At 30.1% G+C, this 22,217-nt stretch overlaps 1 protein-coding gene across 2 annotated transcripts in view; it reads right to left on the bottom strand.

Annotated features, from left to right (window-relative positions):
- LOC107440384 (timeless) overlaps positions 1–22,217 on the bottom strand; it is a 110,745-nt gene that overhangs the window by 84,161 nt on the left and 4,367 nt on the right. For both annotated transcript variants that reach the window (XM_071187525.1, XM_071187526.1), the window contains exons 2-4: positions 20,458–20,573; positions 13,336–13,430; positions 7,074–7,132 (exon numbers count right to left, since the gene is read on the bottom strand). In XM_071187525.1, the coding sequence (XP_071043626.1) occupies positions 7,074–7,132; positions 13,336–13,430; positions 20,458–20,560 (257 nt within the window). In that variant the 5' untranslated portion in view covers positions 20,561–20,573. The remainder of the gene's footprint in view (positions 1–7,073; positions 7,133–13,335; positions 13,431–20,457; positions 20,574–22,217) is intronic.

Genomic DNA, 22,217 nt, shown 5'->3' on the forward strand with positions numbered 1-22,217 from the left:
GGAGTTGAACATTAGTAGGCGTAAACCCAAAAATTTGGGTCGGCTGTTCAACAACGGTTATAAAATTAAAAATAAATAAATAAATAAAATTGAAAAAAATAGCCAAAGGAACAGTAAAATTTAAACAGCGAATTTTAAAAAAAAGTTGCTTATAAGAATTGAAACGGTAACATTTAAAAAGGTTAATAACAAAGTGAATTATTTCAAAAGGTTTTAAAAAAATATATATAAGATCCCAAAATATATTTGATATATTATGTGATCATTATATATAAAAAATATATTTGAGACCATACAATGAACATTCGAGAATAAGTAAAGGCTGAAATATATATGTAAATAAAAAAGAATGGATTAAGTCTTCACAAATGAATGGCATCAAAGCAGTGTTTATAATATTCGTAGGAACTTCATGAATTTAATGAAATATTTAGCGTACATTTGTCTGAATTGCTGCTGCTATTTATTAGAAGCTACATAACTCTAGTATATGTAGACAGTCACTATGTAATTTGGAGATACAAGAAAGACAGTGTAAGTACTAAGCGATTTGCTTGTCAACACCAATGTGTTGAAAAAATAAATTACAAAAGATTTAAGTTTTGCTCCACTGATTTAACTATGGTTTATAACTGGTTGATGATTTAGTTTAGGAAAGTTAAACATCTGTTAACACCTCTTTAAACTATTATTTAAAATTGTTAAAATATGTGTTTTCTCTTTTGTTAAATGGCGTTGTCGGATAAAGCTGAGACCTTGTCTGTCAGACGGTGTCTTGGGATATTCATCCACTTTTAGATGCACGTGGATAAATTTTTCGTAAATTTTTTTCTGCACATGCGCTGTATAAAGCAACTACTTCAATTACTCTTATATGGCGCAGTTTTCTTTATAATTTTTTTAATTTTAAAGCAATAATTTCGTTATCAGTTTAAAATTGATTCAAACGCTTTGTTTAATTTTATTTAAATATTTAAGCTATAGCAAATGATACTAGGTCTGGTTAAGTGCCATTGCTCGGTATACCCTACACTGATGTTTTTTTAAGGTCAAGTGCCACTGCCCGGTATACCCTACACTGATGTTTTTTAAGGTTAAGTGCCACTGCGTCAAGTGCCACTGCCCGGTATACCCTACACTGATGTTTTTTTAAAGTCAAGTGCCATTGCCCGGTATATATTTGCCCGATACTCCAAACACTGATGTTTCTTCTAATCTATCGTCAGTAAGTATTAAAATATCGAATAAATGTAATTATATCCACGAATAAATTAATATCGAATCGGATGTAGTAAATATTTCGGACATTCACCAAAGCGACTGATTTGATTGTCAGCATTAACGGTGAAAGTCATAAACCACCGATTTCGGTCATTCACAGTAACATGCACATCATTTACATAATAACCTCATCAGGACGATTATTTCATAATTTGCCAAAATAGCATCCGGCATTTCAAAAAATAAAAATAATTGATTTTGTTGNGTTAACACCTCTTTAAACTATTATTTAAAATTGTTAAAATATGTGTTTTCTCTTTTGTTAAATGGCGTTGTCGGATAAAGCCTTGTCTATCAGACATATCTGAGTAGTACAAAAGGCTAAAAAAATAAAAATAAATAAAAAGACCAAAATCTCAGATAAGTTACACACAGTGCCTCAATAGTAAGGAACGAGTACACGAAACCTATAGCGAGGCAAAGGAGCATGATGAAAGCTTTATTACGAAAATCTTTTCTTATTCATTTTGTTAGTAAATCTGATCAATCAAAAAAATTTTTAAATTTCTCCCGAAATACTAACAGGATTGTTTTGAAACTTTAAAGTAGTTTGGATCATGCAATTTTTCATACTTATCAAGAAGGATTAAAGCTTTCAAAGGTTTGAAGAATCGACAATAAATTACGGAAGTAAAGAAGTATTTTTAAAAACCCTATTCCAGAAATTTCAGCAAATAGTTTATAATTGTATCAATTACTTTGGTTGTTAGATGCAATAACTGAGTAAAATTTCGTAAACCTAGCTTAAATATTTATGGAGATATTAAGATTTTTTTTTAAATAGAAAACCAATTTTTTTTGTTACAAAATTACTGTTTTAAAACATGAAAAAAAATGTTAAAAATTGCACAAGATATGAGCATTTAAAGTAGTTCTTTCATACTGCACATGGGCGGAAAAATTAAAATTTCTTTTTTTTCCATACTTTTGTAGGAGTTGGCCCTCCATGCGCTGCAGTGACACAATTAATCCTTCTTGACATACTTGTAATAAGATTTGATATACAGCTGTAGATATTTGCTTCCATTTTTGCTGTAAGAATGTGACCAGCATAGGCGTTGCGTGACGAAAAAATTCGAGGGGGGGGCAAAAGAATTCATTTTTAAAATCTTCTATATTTTTTAAAAAAAGCTATTATTAATAGGTCACCTCTTAATTTCCGTGACATTTTTATTTTAAATTGATAAATTTATAAGAAAAAAACCCTTCAAAAACAAAATAAAGTTAGAAAAATTCTATTTTTTATTGAAATTTTATTATGAATTAAATAATGAATCTGAAAATATGATAATTAAGCAAATATTCATCACATCCTAATTTATTTAATGAAGGTAATATAGCCATTATATTATTACATTTATCATACTCACTCGAAAGAAATAAGAGCATTACAAAATCAAATGAAAATCTAAATGTATATTTAATGAGAACAAAACTATTTCTTACTGCAAAGATCGTTAAAAAAATAACTACTAAAAATGTCTTATAACTTAAATGAAACTGTAGTCAATATGTGTCATTTTACACTGAAACCAAATTGAATAAAATTGTATTTTCGCATTTACTAAATTTACCACCCAGAGAGTATTTCGCAAACTTTCAATATCCTAGCAAAAACGCATAATTGCTTCATTAAAATAGAAAAGAACATATTTTTCTGAAAAATAATTGAACCCTTTTTAAGACGATGTCATATTTCGTTGCATTAAAAATAGAAAGTAAGTGAAATAAAATTATAGCTAAAACGTGATTTGAAGATAGATTTGAAACGCAGTATGGAAACTATGGACTCTTATAGTTTCGAAATGAAGGCTATATTATCATTTTTTGAGGATAACAAAAAATATGAGAAAGCTTAATTTTCAAAGATAGCAATTTTTATAACATTTACAAGGATGTTATAAAAATTGCTGGGAGTGACGAATGAATTAAAGTAAATGACATTAAGTCAAACAATTCAAATAAAAAATATTCTAAATCAAGAAGAAAGGCATCTTAAAACGAAAGTATTTATTTAGAAATAAATATAGACAATATTTACTCAAAGTGATCATGACAACTGATATTAATGAGCATAAGAATCAAATTATTCAAAAAATTCTCAAATACTGCAACACAAGGCACTAAATGTGTGCGTTTCAATTATGTAACTATAAACTTTTTTTTTTAATAAAAATAAGTATTACCAGAGAAAGAAAAATTTTAAAAACTTTGTTTAATAAATTCTTATTTAAAAAATTAAACTCAATAATATTATGAAATGTAATCGATTTTATTTTATGTCGGTGCCCTTGATTCGAAACGATTTCATCAAAATTTGAGGGGATCAGTATTTTACGATATCGTTGAATGTTTGCCGTTCGTTGAATTGTTCCTCGCCCCCCCCCTCCCCCCGACGCTACTCCTTTAGTGACCAGCTCGGTTGTAAATTTTGCACGTGATTCTTTGGCCCGTAAACGTCGCTCTAATACGTCCCACAAATAATCTATAGAGTTTAGGTCCGGACGCTGAGCAAGCCAGGAAAGACGTTTTACGTCCGTATCATGATACCACTCAGGGATCTGTTTAGAAGAAATTTGGGTCCGTTAACGGACCCTTCACAAAATAGCTTTTCATANCATAAAAACGGACATTTCACAAAATAATTTATCTTTTACTCAGGCCCTTCACAAATTCGTTTTTCTTCATTATTGTTTTGTTAATCGAATAAACCCTTCCCAGGAGAGGGGGAGAGAACGTCAGATGTAAACGAAATAAATTTTGTCTTCGGCAGACGCTTCTTCCTTTATTCGTCCGAAATGAATATTCTGCATTGAGCAGTATAGGCAAAATACCAAATATTTGTATGTTGCATCACTAATTTAGTAGCAGCAATTGCTGTTTATTTTTTAAATTTTAATTTTACAATGTTGGGAACTCCTTGAAAAAGTTTTTTTTTGCAATAACAGACCCTATTTGCACAAATTCACAAAAGCAGGACCCTGGTTGAAAGAATGTGACTTAACGTTTATTTTATATTCACAAATTACGAGCAATTTTTTTTCACAATTTTACAAAAACGGACCTTTCACAAAATGTCTGGACAGACCCCTGCCACTCCTAGAGAGAGGCTGCGACATGATACGGAGCGGTGCGTGCTGGAAGTAACTCACGTTATTTCCTTAAAATTGCCAGAGCGCAGGTAGAGCCTGATTGCCAGAATAACACTCTAGGTCGTGAGGTTTAACTTACCAGAAACAACATCCCCAAACAAGTACACCACCGAACTTGACATTAGGAATTATAAACTCAGATAAAAGACGTTCCCCTGGCATTCGCCATATCCAAACTCGCCCATCCAACTGAAAAAGCGTGCAACGAGACTCATTGCTTCATAAAAATATTTCCCAGTGATCTACAGTGGCGATGTTGTCTGGCGGCTTTGTTGGACAAAGTGATATTGGGTTTGTGTGCGGCAACGCTTCCACGGATATTGAGAACGTGCAGTTCTTTCCACAAAGTATTGTGGTACACAGCAATGCCTGTTGCCTGTTGAAATTTACTGTTGATAATATGGAGTGGTTTCATGCGTTTCTTACGAACTTCCCGCTTCAGGATATGCCGAGCCAATTCATTAAGTGACGGCAAACGTGTGTAGTTCGTATCCCAACTCCTGTAGTTTTCCACTTTTCACGATTTTACCAATAGTTGCCCGTGGATAAGATAAATCAGTCGCTATTTCGCAACTAGATTTGCTACTAATATGACCCCTTTCAAAGTTCCCGTCGCTGCGACACATTGTCACTACTTGAAACAGAACTAACGACATGACTATTTCACATATCGTATTTATCTTTAATATAGATGACGCGTGAACGCTGGATTAGCATAAATATTAAGACAGATTTTATGCAAATCCACTTTCGTACTAGCTGTTATTGCCGGCTTCATTTTTAATAAAATCTTGTTTCATAATACAAAATTAAATTTGTGGATAACTATCATTTTGAGCTCTCTTTTTGAAAAGTATAAAAATTACCTAAAAAATTGCTTGAAACTTTTTAAATTTTTAAAATATTGAAAATCAAAATTTTTTTTGTTAGTTGCTGAAAACGATTCACTACAAAAATATGAATTTTTTTTTTTAAATTTTTTCAGCGCAGCACAAAAGAACTACTTTAAATATTTATATCTTGAGCAGTTTAAAAAAAAAAAAAATCACATTTTAAAAGGATAATTTTGTAATTAATTTTAAATTTCTTAAAAAAATTCGTTTGACTTCGAATATATCGAATAAGTATATACATCGAATACAATTTTAATTATTACAAACTTAATTTTAATATTTACTAATAAATATTTATTTAAATAAAAATATTTATTTAAATAAAAATTTTATTAAAACGTAAGACAAAAAATGTCCGAATAATGTTTTACATAAAAATGTCCATATCTCCATAAATATTTAAGCTAAGTTTACGAAATTTTAAGTAGTTATTGAAATAACAATCAAAGTAATTGATACGAGATGCAAGTTTATTGCTTAATTTTCTAGTATAGGGTGTTCGAAAATACTTGTTTTCTTTCGTAATTTAGTGTAGGTTCCTATAGCCTCTGAGAATTTTCAACCTTATTGCTAAGTAGGAAAAATCGCATGAACTAAATACCTCTGAAGTTAAAAAATAATCATCTTAGTCTTTCTTGAGAAATTCAAAAAATTTCAAAAAATGATAGTGTTTCATCCATTATTGTAGGGTAGTGTGCATTACGGGAACTTCTTAAGCAAAATTGTGCACACAATACACAATTATACAATTTGTTTATGCAAAGATAATTCCATACAATAAATATACTTTATTAAATGTTTATTATTTATTATAATTTTGCTTAATAATATTCGAAAAAAATTTGAATTGTAATGCACACAATTCTTTACATCATTTTAAAATATGTAATTTCACATAGCAAAATACAAATTTAGAACGAAATCAGTTAAATAGTTCCTGGGAAATGAAATTTTAAAGGTACAATTCTTTAAAATTCAATTTCTCAGGACCTTTTCGACCGATTTCGCTGAAATTTTGTATTTTTTCATGTAAAATTACTTCAAAATGATGTAAAAGGTTATATGATGATTGTATACCTCACAATTCAAAAATTTTTCGACTATTAGTTAATGAAATAATAAATATTTATCAGAATTTATTTTCTCCAAGAAATTATCTTTGGATAAACGAATTCTATAAATGTGAGCAAAAATGTGTCAATTCGCTTAAAAAGTTCTTGAGGCATGACAAAATAAAAGTAAAGTTGACATTAAGGGGTCCAAACTTTGGATCGCTCTCCTGGCCTAACTATGGAATCCATATTTCCCAGATTGCGGCTACCCCCTATGTTTTAGGGGTCAGAAATCTTAACCTGTTGAAAAAAAAGGTATGTCTATTTAGAGAAAGTACGTTTTTATGTCTGATTTCGTAAATTAAAATAACGTCTGCATAATTAGCCTGTTTGAGGTATCCCCCTCAAACCATTAAGATTGAGTTCTAAAACGTGAAGATCCGATCATTTGATCAAAAGTTATTAAGAGTGGTCCCTTTTTTTTTTTTTTTTGGCGCACTGTGCATACGACAGTGAAACACTTATTACTTCAAAAAGTGTCAAAATCTATATGAAACTTTCCATTTAACAAAAAATCTATTTAAATTGAAAAGTTATTTTATTCTAATTGATTTCCACGTGTTACAGCTTTTGTAATTAAGAAATTTCGAAAACATCGGAAATTATTGAAACATGTTTAAAACAAAAAAACTCACCGTGTTGCCGTGGCTAAAATTTTGAAGTCTCTTCCATGAGTCAAGATTGGAATCAGATCCTAAAAAAAAATTACACATCAGAATTCGATATCTTTAATAAGTAATATTAGTAACAAGTAAGTAATATTAGTATAAATATCAGAATAATTGCCTAACATGACGCCCGGTAGCTGAGCGGTAGCGTTTCGCGCTGTCGTGCCACAGGTCCCTGGTTCGATCCTCGGACCGGGCAAGGTTGACTCAGCCTTTCATCCCTTCAGTGGGTCGATAAATGAGTACAAGCATGTTTGGGAACTAAACACTAAGGGTTCCGCGTTCGGCTGACCACCTGACCGGAACATCTGCTCCTGCACCCCAGAGCCCAAGGTCAAGAAAACTGAGATGGGCACAGTAGGCCTTGGCTCTCTATGGGCTGTCGCGCCACTGAGTTTAATTGCCTAACACAGGGGTGCACAACCTGCGGGCCACATGCGGCCCTCTAACCTATGATGTGCGGCCCGCGGACGCAATCCAAAAAAAATTTTGAATTAATTTTTTAAAATTGGAAAAAAAAATCAGAAATTTGAAATTTAGGTTTTTGACGCACCCAATCTCAATCAACGTAGTTTTTTGATCGCTATTTTCAATGGTTAACGCCACGGATTTATCCATAGTTTTGAAAATCTCAATATCTTTAATACGTCATTATTAAGATACACAAATTTCGAAGTTTAGTTATCACTTTTGATGCTCTTCGTGGGTGCGGATTTATCAGAAATCCAATGATTTTTCGGTGGCTATTGCTATCCATTTTCACGTAGCTTCCGAAATCGCGATTTCTGAAAGTTATGAAACGCTTTATTTGCGCAAACTTTACAGCAAATCTTAATGACTTTTGATCCTTTTTCGACAGTAATTGTGTGGTTTTTTCGTGGTTTTTAAAATTTTGATATTTAAGCACGATATTATTACGAATCGCGTGTTTTAGATAACCATTTCTTGACGTGATTTATTTGTGCAGATTTTATTGAAAAATCAATTTTTTTTCCAATCGTTATTTTGGTAATTATTGCTACACATTTCTACAATGTTTTAAAAGTCTCTTTTTTTATACGCTATTACGACACTTTAATTTTGAATCCCGCATTTAAATACATCACTGTTTGACGCACTTTATTTACACCGATTTCATCGTAAATAAATATAAAGGGATTTTGATAGTTTTTTGTTAGTCATTACTAGGCTTTTCCCCATGATTTAAAAAAATTCTGATATTTTTAATACTATAATTTGACAGCACGCGAGTTTTGAATCACGCATTGAAATAATTACTTTTTACGTGCTGCTCTATTTGTGCCAATTTTAACATAAATATAAAAGGTTCTTCGACTGTTTTTTTTTTTTTTTTTTTTTTTTTTTTTTTTTTTTTTTTTTTTTTTTTTTTNTGTTTTCCTTTTGCAAAAAAAAAATAAATAAATCAAAACACATGCCTATTAATTTAGCTCCATGAACACGTGCAAATTTTACTACACATACCCAACCTATTCATTTTGCTGTCTCATGATTTAAAAATCACATATTGCGATTCGTATTTACGCATTTTAAAAATCATACGTTTTGATTCTTCTCGCAATTTAAATGTCACATATCGTAATTCGTATTTACGTGATCTAAAAATTGCACATCGCATTAACATTAATGAGATTTAAAAATCATCCATAGCGACTATTATTCACGAGATTTAAAATCACATATCGCGATTAGTGTTCCGGCATTTAAAAAATCATACACTGTAACTTTTCTCGCAATTCAAAAATCCTACACCGCGATTCATATTCATGCTATTCTTATTCACGCGATTTAGAAACCACAAGTTGCGATTCATATTCACGCGATTTAAAAATATACGTTGTGAGTCTTCTTGCAATTTCAAAACCACACATGTCGGTTCGTATACACGCGATTTGAAAACCACGCATCGCGCTTTTTATTAAGAAATTTAAAACTCACACATAGCAATTCATATTCAAGCAATTTAAATGTAACACATTGCTATTTCGTAGCTGTCAACATAGATAGGAAAAAATCCAGTAGATTTTACGAAAATAAATTTCATCATAATTGTTACATAAGTTACTAAAAAATTTTCACATAGGGAATATTAAGGATTTTTATAGTCATCAAAAAAGAAAAACTGCAGAATTTTCCAGTCATGATTGGCATTAAATATGCTTGAAATATTGTGCATTATGTTTACTCGTAATTTTGAATAGTAATGGGCATTTAATTCATGAATTTTTTAAATTAATTTAAGAAGGAAATAAAAATAAACATTTTAGAACAAAAATGAAAAAGGTTTTAAACTGATTTTTGTAAATGAGGCTCGCTTCATTACATATTAGTAATACTAATTTAAATATTCAAGCCAGCAATAATCTATGCAAAAATTCTAATTCAATAGGGATTTTTTCAGGAAACTTAATTAATTTGAGGGAATTTTCTGAAATGTACAAAACCAGGAGAATTTTTATTACACTAGTAGACCTTTAGAAACTATCAAAATCCAGTAGAGTTGGCAGCTATGCTATTTGTATTCATGTGATTTAAAAATCTGGAAAGATCTGGTACTCATTCCAAAATTGATAAAGTTAAGTTTAATACTACACACAACAGCTTCTGTCGAAAGACTGCTTTCCAGAATGAATTTGGCATGAACAAAATGACAGAGCAGTCTTTAAACAAAACTATTAAATTTTCATTTAATGGCTCAAAAAAGTTATCACATGATCCATTCCAAACCATTTTCTACCTATGTGGACCATTTCATATCAGTAATGATTATATGCTGGAAAATTATTTGTATATCATTAAATTTTAACTGTAAAAATATTTAATCAAGATAAGTTTTGTAAAGTAATGTAAATTTTATACAATTGTTAAGTGTCATGTTAAAAAAGTAATCGTCATAAAGAGTTGTAAACAAGTATCTTAATAGTTTTTTTATTATAAAGGAAAATAGTTTCTTCATTGTTTCTTTATTTCCCTTTCCTCTCTCAGCCCCTGCCTCTTATAATTTAAAATAAATGTTTTAAAGTATATTCCCTACTAAATGTTGAACCTTATTTTCAACTGAAGCGGTTTTGTTTTAATTATAAGAATTTTTAACCCTATAAACTTTCTTTAAATCAAAGCATTTATCTTGCATTTATTTTTTTTAAATTTAATTCTATGAAAATTTTTTTTAATGTTAAAATTCATGTTTAAATGGACTTTTGTATTATGTAATATGACAAAAAAAATATTAATTTTTTCATAGTTTTCAATTACTTCAATTTATCTAAAAAAACTTCTGATAAATTGATTCTGATTCTGTTTTTTTTATACTAAGTTTTGCAGTTTCTAATTTCAAACATTTAAAGGCGTTTAATTTTATGCAAACATATTACAAAGTTAACTGACAAAAAAGAGTTTAGTGCCTAGAGCGTCCTACAATTGCAGTGAACATGATTGTCTAAATATTTGGGAATGCGGCCCCTCATTAGACAATCTGCTGTGCATGTGGCCCTTCCCTCAAAAATGTTGCGCACCCCTAGCCTAACAGCTAAGAAGAATAAAATAACTTTTCAAAAAAATGTTTTCATTAATAAGAAATATATGGTTTTGTGAAAATTGTTGCATTTGATTTTCAATAATTAAAGCTTAGTTTTGAATAAGAATTTCTGAAACTTCTGTTTTTAAAAGAAAAATATTCTTAAAATTAATGATAGAAAAATGATAGAAAAATAGAAATACAAGTGAAAAAAATAGAATGAATAAAATGATTATGGATTAAAATCTAATTAATATGAATAAAATATTTTTAACCTATTTTCAGCTAATCATAGATAATTATAAAATGTAGCATTATTTTCATTGAAATATGTTTAAATTACATTCATTTTGACACAAGAAAAGCGCATAAAAATGATATTTTATTTAAGAAATTAAATGGTGTGAGTACACACTTTTGGCAAAATCAATTAAAAAATTATTTAGTTGAACATTTTATGACATTTGTTTTATTTCATTTACAGAATCCATCATAAAAACACTCTCAAGTGGAATAATTATACATTTTGTCAATAACCACTTCTAGTAAGTCTAAACTGGAGTCCAATTGACTAACTAATATTTTACAGATGTATTCAGAATCCTTAAAAATAGCTGAAAAATAAAATTAGTGAAAAATATAGATCACAGTGTTCGATTGAAATTGTTTTGGCCGAAAATGGGTTAATGATCTCGTAGTTCTACCAACATTCGATCACCAAGAATTGCTTACAAATTAGTTGCTACTGAAGGGCAATCTGAGAACGTCATTACTTTGTTGTGACCAAACCGTACAAAAGCAATTTAAGTCGAAAGAGATGAAATAAATAAATGAAAACTGAGTTTCAAACAACAAAACATAAGGACGATGTAAAAAGATTACATTCTATTAAATTAAGCGCTGACGAAATTACAATTTAAAATTAATTAATAACTCAATGATAAAGATTATGTGAAAGTGTAATATTAAAGATGCAAGCTGAAATTACATTAATATTTTAGTTGGGTCAAAAAAATACGAGCGTACGTTTATTTCCTTAACTTAATCAGGGGTCTGCTTCGAAAAAATTTGGGTCCGTTAACGGACCCTTCACAAAATATCTTTTCATAAAAACGGACCCTTCACAAAATAATTTATCTTTAAATCGGACCCTTCACAAAATGATTTTTCTTTTAATCGGACCCTTCACAAATTTGTTTATCTTCATTATTATTTTGTTAATCGAATAAACCCTTTCCAGGGCAGAAAACAAGAAAGATGGATGTAAACGAATTAAGTTTTGTCTTCGGCAGACGATTCTTCCATTATTCGTCCGAAATTAATATTCTGCGTTCAGCAGTATAGGCTAAATACCAAATATTTGTATGTTGCATCTCTAATTTAGAAGCAGCAATTGTTGTTTATTTTTTAAAATTTAATTTTTTTAATTATAATTTTACAGTGTTGAGCATAATCTTGTATGTCTTTACAGTTTAAAAACTCCTTAAAAAAGTTTTTTTGAAATAACGGACCCTATTTGCACAAATTCACAAAAGCGGACCCTGGTTGAAAGAATATGACTTAACGTTTATTTTATATTCACAAATTACGAGTAATTTTTTCATAATTTTACAAAAACGGACCTTTCACAAAATGTCTGGACAGACCCCTGTTAATACAGAAAATATTCCAGACTTTTTGTTTTTGTAATATCGTAAAAAAAATCTACACATAATTTTGAGCATTAGAGTACAAAGGGTCTTACTTCTGTGAAATAGTGAAAAATCTCTTCATTATTCTGTAAATTTGGATAAATAGGGTCCTGTTTTTGCGAAATTGTAAAAAATCTACTTATTTTGTGAAAATAGGGTCTTGTTTTTAAGTATTAGTGAAATATAACACGATAAAGTAGTAATCCGATAAAATAAAAACACGAAAAAATAATTAGTGAAGAATTCGTTAACCATTCCAAATTTCTCCTGAAATAACCTCATATCTCCTGCTAAAAAAAAAAACTTTTAAAGCAATATAGTTGGTATAATTGAAGTCTATCAAAAATTACATCAGAATTTCATGAAAATTTGTTATTGGCATATTTAAATGGTAAGAATTTTATCTAGCATTAAAAAAAATTAAAATTCCAAAAATTTATATTTAATAACTCATAGTAATTTTTTATTATACACAAATAATAATCAGTAATATTCAAAGTTGAAAGATTTCCTGTTAACAAATCTGCTCAATTTGATGTCCACCATTGCTTTCTACTGTCTAATCATCGAAAGTAACTCACGTAGTATCTTTATACTATCACGCATGAGACAGAAGTTATGGGATCACAATAAATCAAGTCTTAAAGGTATCCCTATAAGAACTCAAGCTAGGGGATTTGTAAGAAAGAGCTGCTGGGAAATGACAGCCCTCCATCTTGCAATAGCTTTTGCAACCTTTCTATTTATTTATTTTGCCAGATGAAATTGTTATCATTTTATCATGCCAGTACAAAATTTTCATAAAATTCTACTTCGTAGCTTTAAAAACAGACTGCTTAAAAATGCCAACTTTAATTTGCATTTGAAAAAACAACTTAAAAAATAAATTTTAAAAGACAAAAAGACTTTTTTTTTTTAAATTTTTAAGCTATAGATTTGGGTCTGTGTTGTCTCTGACTTAACCTAATAACCTTTTCAAAAATCACATATAAATTCAACTTACTTCTTTTACAGTCCCGCATATGTGCAAACTAATGCGTACGTTTCTGCTAACAACATCTTCATTCCGTAGTTCATCTTCTAATTTTTCAAGTATTTCTAAAAAGAAAAAGAAAAAAAAGAAAAAAATTATTGTTTTTGGATTGTGTTAAAATGAAGTATGTATAATATATTTATTTCAAATATTGCGTCAAAACCATCGTTTAGGGGATAGAAGTTTGATAGAATTTTGTTAAGTTAGAATTTCGTAATTAATTTCAAAATTTTCTATGCATATTATTGTGAAATCTTCCTGTGGCGGAAGGATACAAAATGCTCTACTTATTTTTTTACAATATTATAAATCTCTAATATTCTTATTTTAATCTCTTAAACGACGCAGTTTTGACACATTACTTAAAGTTTTGAAAAATATAAACAAATATCATTTCATTTTGGACATGTATACAAAAACAAGAGTTCGAATGGCTCTTCTTGGCAGAAATTTAGGTTTAAATATTTCTACCCCGCAAACGGTCAATAAATACACTGCTGGACAATTGCTAAAGACGGACCACAAATTGCAGCATAGGGCATAATAAAATTAAGCGTAATTAAATGTTAAGTTAAGTAAAAGAATACCAGAATGTTAGGATATTAAAAAAAAGATAATTTATTGTGCTCTGAAACCCAGGTGCACAGTGGGCCAGCATCCAAGGTTTCGTGGCCAAAATTAGTATTTCGATAAAATTTGTATTTAGGGGTTTTTATGTGCAGGTAAATTAAATTCATAGTTGAAATTTTGAAATACACTAAAAATATCCACCAAAAAAAAATGGCGGCTGAAATAAGGCGAGCAAAAATAAAAAAATAATATACAAGTGAAATTAAATATAGCAATTTAATATAGCAATAGCGTTTAAAAATTAAATATAGCAATGAAAATATAATAATGTTCGTAATTTTATATTAAAAATGAAAAACAAATTATATTTCCGAAGTAATATTACAAAATAACGCGAATTAATTACAAAATAACGCGAAAGCATGAAAAAAAAAACATAATTTTTGTTTTTCGGTATATTTAGTCCACCTTAGCAATACGGGCAAAATGGAGCAGGTTTTTTCGAAAGAAGAAACATCTAAGGAGACAACAACAAAAAAGTTTATCTAATTACCTCGTGGATCTTTTTGGAACTAATTTCCGAAAGTCATTCAAACATTGTAAAATGCCAAATGATAAGATATAAACTCTAAGTTTGTCAAGAGTATTAACTAATCCAACAAAGTGAAAAATTGTACTATAATTTAACACTTATTACTCTGATAAAAATGTAACAGTAAGGTGAAATTCCTATATATATTTCTGAAATAAAAATTTAAAAGTTACATTTAAAGCAATTTTTTTAACATATTTTTCATTAAATTGTACTCTCGTTGGTTCAAAAAGTAAATTATAATGTTTGGAATGATTATGAATACTTAATTTGCGATATATTAAAACTGCCTACACATATTTAATTGAAAAATTAATTTTTTACTTTTGGCCAAAGATCATAGTCTTCTGGCCCACAGTAAGATGGTTTAAAATGAGTTCAAGGAACAAAATAGTCGTTTTGTGCTGAATACCATTAATAGGAAACCTGGTGTAAATAGGAGTGAGACCATCATGGAGAACGATGCAAGTTTCCAGAAGTCGTAGCATGCTTTGCACAAAAGTATTCAGCAGCTGTTGGGGCAATTTGTCCTATTCCTCTGTCAGTGCACAGATGAGGATGTCCTTGTTTATTGCCTCAACAGCGACTGTTCGATTACATGTTCCGATGTCGTCTATTAATACATAGCTATTTTTACATTAAAAGATGATGCCAGCCTTTTAAATACTTTTTAAAAATTCCCACAAAAATACTTCATCACTAGCAGGGTTTCCGCTACGGTAGCTTTTTTCGCAAAATGCGAAAANTTTTTAGACTCAGCTTAAACCCTGATCACTAGCCAATAATGTTTGAAATTTTTACCACATTCAAATCGAGCGTTTTCATAATTTGTTGGGAAAAAGTTATTATTTCTGCAAATGCGCTGCTTAAAACTACTGTTTTGAACATTAATAGCTTGCATAGTTTTAACTCTTTTTTTTTTGTTCATATTCAAAATTTCACACAACGTTTGACTACCATTTATAAACTATTTCGTAATATTCATTAAATTACCTAAACCCAGCAGTCACAGCATCTCATAAAAAATAATAAAATGAAGAATGATAATTTTCACCGATTTTTGGATGAAATGAGAAATTGTAACTATCACGGCATGTTAACAATTTTGCAAAAATATCTAGTTCAAAAACTGGAAACGGTAAACTAAAGCAAAATTTAAGAAGGAGACATTCAATTATTATGTTTTCGGCCATCTTAAATCCCTTTCTCAGAAAAATTACAAATCCCTTCCCATGCAAACATAACTCTCCTTGCATTTTGACTTTACAATAATAATCTAATTTTAGAAATAAATAATGTGTGATCAAAAGTCTAAAACTTAAGATTTTTTTCCAAACTCCTTCTTTTCCCAAATGTAATTTTAATTACAAATAGGTTTGTAATTAAATGTAATTTTAATTACAAACCTTCCAACTTTTTTATAGCATTTAAAAAAAAATGAAATTAAGGGCATTTAAATGTCTTACGCAAGTATTGCTCCTACTGCTCCCTTGTAACTTTAGTTATCAAATCACAAACCCCCGTGAATGCTTTCATAATATTTTAATGGCCTTAAATTAAATATTTAGATAGATTCCATAGAGAATGCAAAAATTTCTTAAATAATTGTATTTCATCGAAACTTCAAGAAATTATGCTCGTGAAAAATTTTATTTTATTTTATAATCGTCGTTGAATTTTACAATCAATTTTTGAGTTTACGACTACTAATGTTCAACTCCGTAGCCTTGTAATTTTGAAACCAGTCCAGAAGACAAGGGAACTCCTGAACCAGGTACTGGAAAAAAATTGCCTCCGCGGAGGACTTTTTGATGAAACTAACCTGCGTTTGCGTTACACAGAGAAGAAAACCACGAAAACCTCTCACGGTTAGCCTGACGGCAAGGGGATTTTAACCCATGATCTCTCTACCACTGATGATATTTTACGTCAGCAGTGTGGTTGATACAAGCCGGATGCGGAATTCGTATCGATCAGCCATCGCTGGGATTCGAACCCGGTTCACCTCATTGGAAGGTGAAACTCTTACNAGGGGCCGTTCAAAAAGTACGTACACAAAAATGGAGAAATTTTAAACCCCTCCCCCCCCTTCGTACATTACCGTACATAAGGTCTTACTCCCACCCCCTTAGAGTACGTACATTTTATTAGTCTACCCCCCTTTTTCATAAAAATTAAAATAATTATGTTTTAAATAAAATTAAATATTTACTTAAGGAGTGTGTAGGATAAAGTCAAATTTAATTTGGTGTATGTTTATAAAGTACGTACTTTGTATAATACCTCCCCCCCTCCCCATCGTACAAAACCGTACATAAGAGCAAATCCCCTCCCCCCCTTCGGGATGTACGTACTTTTTAAACGGCCCCCTATCACTATTCCCTGAATCATCACGGCTGGCTCACGACAAATTATCGCTGAGACAAGTTGAGCCACCAACGAATTCTGCACGAAACGAAAATGTGAGCATGACGAATTGTGCCTGCAACGAATTGTCGCCGCGCGGCAAATTAACGCAGAACTAGGCTTTAAACATACGATGCATCCCTATGCATTTAAGAGCATTCCTTTCAATAATATTAATTACTTCATCATATATTAAGTGTGTTAGCAAAGTACGTTTCATAATAAGAAATATGCGGAGATTAATGTTTATTAATAATTCAAAATAATACGTACTTCGAGTTTTCGCCATTTCTGAAGAATTACCCACATGCGTTCAAATTATAATGATTAAAAAAATATTATCTTTGAATCGTTGGAAAATATTATTTGTTGACGTCATTCCTTTAGATCTTCAATGTTTTTTCCCAAAAAGAAATGAAATGAAATTTTAAAGCACATGTTTCAAAGATTTTTATTTTGAAAACACGTGAATTTCTCTATAGAATGGAAAAGCTTCAAAAAACACAAAAGGGGGAAACACTGAAAATGACAGCACTAGAAAGACTCCAACTGTTTATTATTATTTTTTCTAAAAATAGTTCTTTATGATTTCATTCAGTTCAATTTATCTAAATAAATCCGTTTGGAACAAAATGGAATTCAGGGGAAAAAAAGCATAAAAGAATCAGAAAAATTGAATCCATGGCTAAGAAAATGTCACTTTCAATCGCAAAATGAAGTCGACAAGTATGTGAAGGGTCTTTGAAATTTTTAATAAATTTTACACTATTTCTTAGTATGCATCGCGTGTTTTTCACTGATGAAGTGCAGATGGAAGGATTTACTAAAAAAAATGTAACTTTAATTTAATGTATGAGCGACCACCCTCGTGTTTATTTGTAGAATCATTGTCTAAAATGAAATGGAAAAAATACACACCATAAAAACCGCAATTGAATATTTAAGCAAAGAAAAACACAAAAAGGCTATCCGAATCTAACGAGTCACTACTGAGGAAGGCGATACCCAAAATATCGAAATGTGTTTGATTACTAATGAAACAAAATGCAGCAGAAAAATCATTTAACCAACTGAAATATAAATAATTTACAAAACACTGGAAAATTGCCATTTAAAAAAAATAATAAAAACGTTTTTCTTAGAAAAGGGCAAGTCACTTCTATTAAAAACTAGAGTAAACTTTGCTATATTTTTGGCTTCTACTTTAGTTTTAAAAAATATTCTAAAATGTTTAACCCTTTCATTTATTTCCTTTTTCCGTTATCCATTTTTTAAATCTATTTATTTTTCACAATTTAGCTACAAGTTTCCAATTTTTCGAGTTTTTAGATATCAGCTATTTTAAGTGGGGTACTTAAAAATTCATGGTTTCTGACGTAAAGAAAGATAACAGACTATGTTGTGGGAAGAAAGTCATTGAGGTTAAGGCTTCACAATTTCGTGACCAGCAGCATGATTGTGATAATCTAATCAACATTGCGCACAGGACGTCTCTACGATTTTTGACGTAGGGTCTAATAAAAAAAAGTGCCTACAGGGGGGGGTATTAAGGTGGGGAAGGACATAGACATTTTTCTGTGGGGAACACTTTTTGCAAGTTTAAAATTGTAAAATATGATTAGGAAAAACTTTTCAATAACTTGTGTGTATTATTTTGCAGTTTTACAATTAGAAAATTCTTGGGGAGGATTTTTTTTTCTCTCTTCAGAGAATATATTTTTAAAAACCTTTTTGGAGGAGTTTCTACACATATTTGTTGAGTTTTTACAATACGTTCGAAAAAGAAAAAAAATTTTTTTTTTTACAAATAAACCTTTTAAATGGTTTCTGATATGAAATAATTTATTCGAATTGGAGCGGGGGGGGGGGTATCCCGAAAAACAGGTTTAGAATAGTCTTTTTTTATTATCTGTTCGTTGTCTGATGGCAAGTTACAAACAATCTCCATGTTATTTCGAGATGAATGGTTATCAACACCAAAGTTTAGAAACTTTTTATTAGAAAGCATCACTGATTTTACTATGTATTGTTTATTTTGTAAGTTCAATATCTGATTAAACCTCTTTTTTTAAAAAACAGGTTTAGAATAGTCTTTTTTCTTATCTGTTCGTTGTCTGATAAATTCTGGCAATTTTGTTGTTCATTTACGTCGCACTAGAGCTGCACAATGGGCTATTGGCGACGGTCTGGGAAATATCCCTGAGGATGATCCGAAGACATGCCATCACAATTTTGATCCTCTGCAGAGAGGATGGCACCCCCGCTTCGGTAGCCCGACGACCTGCAAGCGAAGTCGAGCACTTTACGGTAGAACAGTTCAACGATGACCAATACCGCACACCCTCGGTTCCTACGCAGACTAATCCAAGTGGTCACCCACACGCACACTAACCGCAGCCAGTGATGCTTGACTTCGGTGATCTGGTGGGAACCGTGTCTTAACGATCAGTCCACTACGGGACGACTTCGGATAATACAAAAGGCCTGATCAAAAGTTAGTGCCTCAACTGTAGCACCGCAGAGAGTTTTCTATTCTCTGTTTAAATAATTTAATTTACTAAAAATTAAAACTACTTATGTTACTTGAAACTGAAACTATTTCTCAAAATAGAAAGCTATATAGAAAATAATTCGGTTAAAAAATAATGAATAAATTAATGACATTTATAATAATAATTTAAATCCTGCTTTGTCTGGTTAGACTGGATATTAGCATACTTCGAAAAATAATCAGTTTAACTTTCGAAATACATACATATTTTTTTACATTCTTCTTCTTCAAAACGACAGCCCCTTACAGGCCTTGGCTGCCTCAACCACACGTAGCCTCCAACGCCTCCTGTCTATGGCTACTTTTTTCCAGTTGTTTATCTTTAATACTTTTAGATCTTTAGCAGTGTCATCCAGCCATCTAGTTGGAGGTCTTCCTCTAGCCCGAGATCCCGAAAGATTTTTAAAGGTGGTGATTCGGACTGCATTATTTTCTGAACCTCTCCAGATAAGACCGAGCCATCTTAATCTATTGCTTCGGATGCCCTGCACTATCTGTGGCTGTCCATAGAGTCTATATAATTCAAAGTTGTATCTGATTCGCCAACAGCCTCTTTCCTGTACTGGACCGAAAATATTTCTAAGGATTTTCCTTTCAAAAACACCAAGAGTACGGTGAGTGTCTGCGTTTAGTGTCCATGTTTTACTTGCATAGAGCAATACAGGTAGAATAAGAGACATATAAATTTTAATTTTTCGACTGATTAGGCTTGATCTTAATTGCTTTCTTAGTCCAAAGAAGCACTTATTTGCCATTTTAATTCTGTTGTCTACTTCTGTTTTTATGCTGTTTTGGTCATTGATCAATGTTCCAAGGTATTTGAATTCATCAAGCTTTTCAAAGGTGTATTTTTTTACATTAAATAATATTTATTTTAGGAACTAGAGCTTAACTTAACATTTAAATAAAATGAAATTTATTCTTCTTGTAAACAAGAAAAAAACCAAGAATTTATTGATAAAAAAGTACTTACTCAAACAATCCAGACTTAAAATGTATGTATTGTCTTCGTTCATACATCCTAAATTCGATACTAACTCTCGAATCCGATTGAAATTCATCACTGTCAAACTCATCTTGAAAAATGCTCTAAAATAAAAGAAAATCAGGCTTGAAACAATTATTTCAAAAAAATGAAGTTCCATTTAGAAAGATAAATGAGAATACAGTTCAGTTTTATTACAAGTTTTGTATTCTATGCCACTCGGATAAATAATTTAAAGAAAAAATGCACTAAGTCAACATCTGACTATCATTTTTGACTATGCAATTTCCGTTTTTTAACTATTTGCTTGAAAATTTAAGCTTCATTTTGCAGAAAATTATATTAGGTTAATATATATAGATTCAAATATATCTGACTTCTATGTAGCTGAAAAACATTTATTTCCACTTTTAAGCAAAATATGGACAAAACGTGCTACACCTGTTAGTTTACGTGTACTAATTCAGTATCAACATAAGAAATCTAACAGAAAATTTCAATTATTATAAGGGTGTCAATTTTAAAGTGAGATGTCATTTCTGCATTATTTCAATTCCAAAATTATGTACTTTTTTCAACAAAAATGTGCTTTTTCTAAATCAGGGATGTTATGCAAAATAGTTTTTTGTTGTCTTAAAAGTTAAAGCAAAAATTCATATGAATGAGGAACATATTATATGAGAATTATAAATTACTTTAAGCAATTTTTGATACAATTATGAGTTTTCTTTTTTATTATTATTAAACGTTTTAAGCTGCTGTGATTACATATTTTAAATTTTTAAACAATGATAAAAGTATTTTTTAACATTCATCTTAGAAAAATTTTTAATTTCTAATCTTTTAACAATTTCAAAATATTTATGCATCAATAAACACATACATCTAATCAGATCGATAAAAGTATCTAAGTCCATATCAAGGACTGTATCCCACCCACAATACCAGTTTCATTTTTAATAAATCTTGTTTAATAGTACAAGATGAAATTTGTAGATGGTTTTGATCGTTCTTTTAAAAAGTACAAAAACTACTTACAAAATTGCTGGACACTTTTTAAATATTTAAGATATTCAAATAAAGCTTTTATCATTAGTTGCCAAATACCATTCCCCTCAAAATTATGAAAAAAAGTTTTTTTAATTTTTTCTACGCATGCGCAGTGTAAAATGACTAGCTTAAATACTCATATCTTGTGCAGTTTTAAACAATTTTTTTTTTTTAAATTTTGAATCAAAAATTTTGTAATTAATCTTAAATTTCACCAAAAATTTTGTTGAATTCCATTGAATATTTATGAAGCAATAGCAAAAAAACGTGAGGTGAAAAAATTAATTTTTCATAAAAATGTCCATATCTCCATAAATATTTACTCTAGATTTACGAAACTTTTTGTAGTTATCAGAAATAATTGATACAGGTTTTTTGATTGATTTTCTGGCACAGAGTGTTCAAAAATATTTGTTTTCCTTCGTAATTTATTGTAGGTCTTCCAAACCTCTGAAAACTTTAAATGTTATTGCTAAATATGAAAAATTGCATGAACTTAACACCTCTAAAGTTACAAAATAATCCTTTAAATATTTACTGTCTCTTCCATTATTGATGGGTAATGTTATGTACTGCCGAAAAAATTGTAAAACAAAAATATTTTAAAGTCATTTTTATAATAGATAAATCTTTTTTATCTAATTTTTATCAGCTTCATTATCAAACCACTCACTGATTCGAATCAACTAGTAATTCAA

Source organism: Parasteatoda tepidariorum, chromosome X1 (genome assembly GCF_043381705.1).
Source record: "Parasteatoda tepidariorum isolate YZ-2023 chromosome X1, CAS_Ptep_4.0, whole genome shotgun sequence".
Classification (NCBI taxonomy): domain Eukaryota; kingdom Metazoa; phylum Arthropoda; class Arachnida; order Araneae; family Theridiidae; genus Parasteatoda; species Parasteatoda tepidariorum.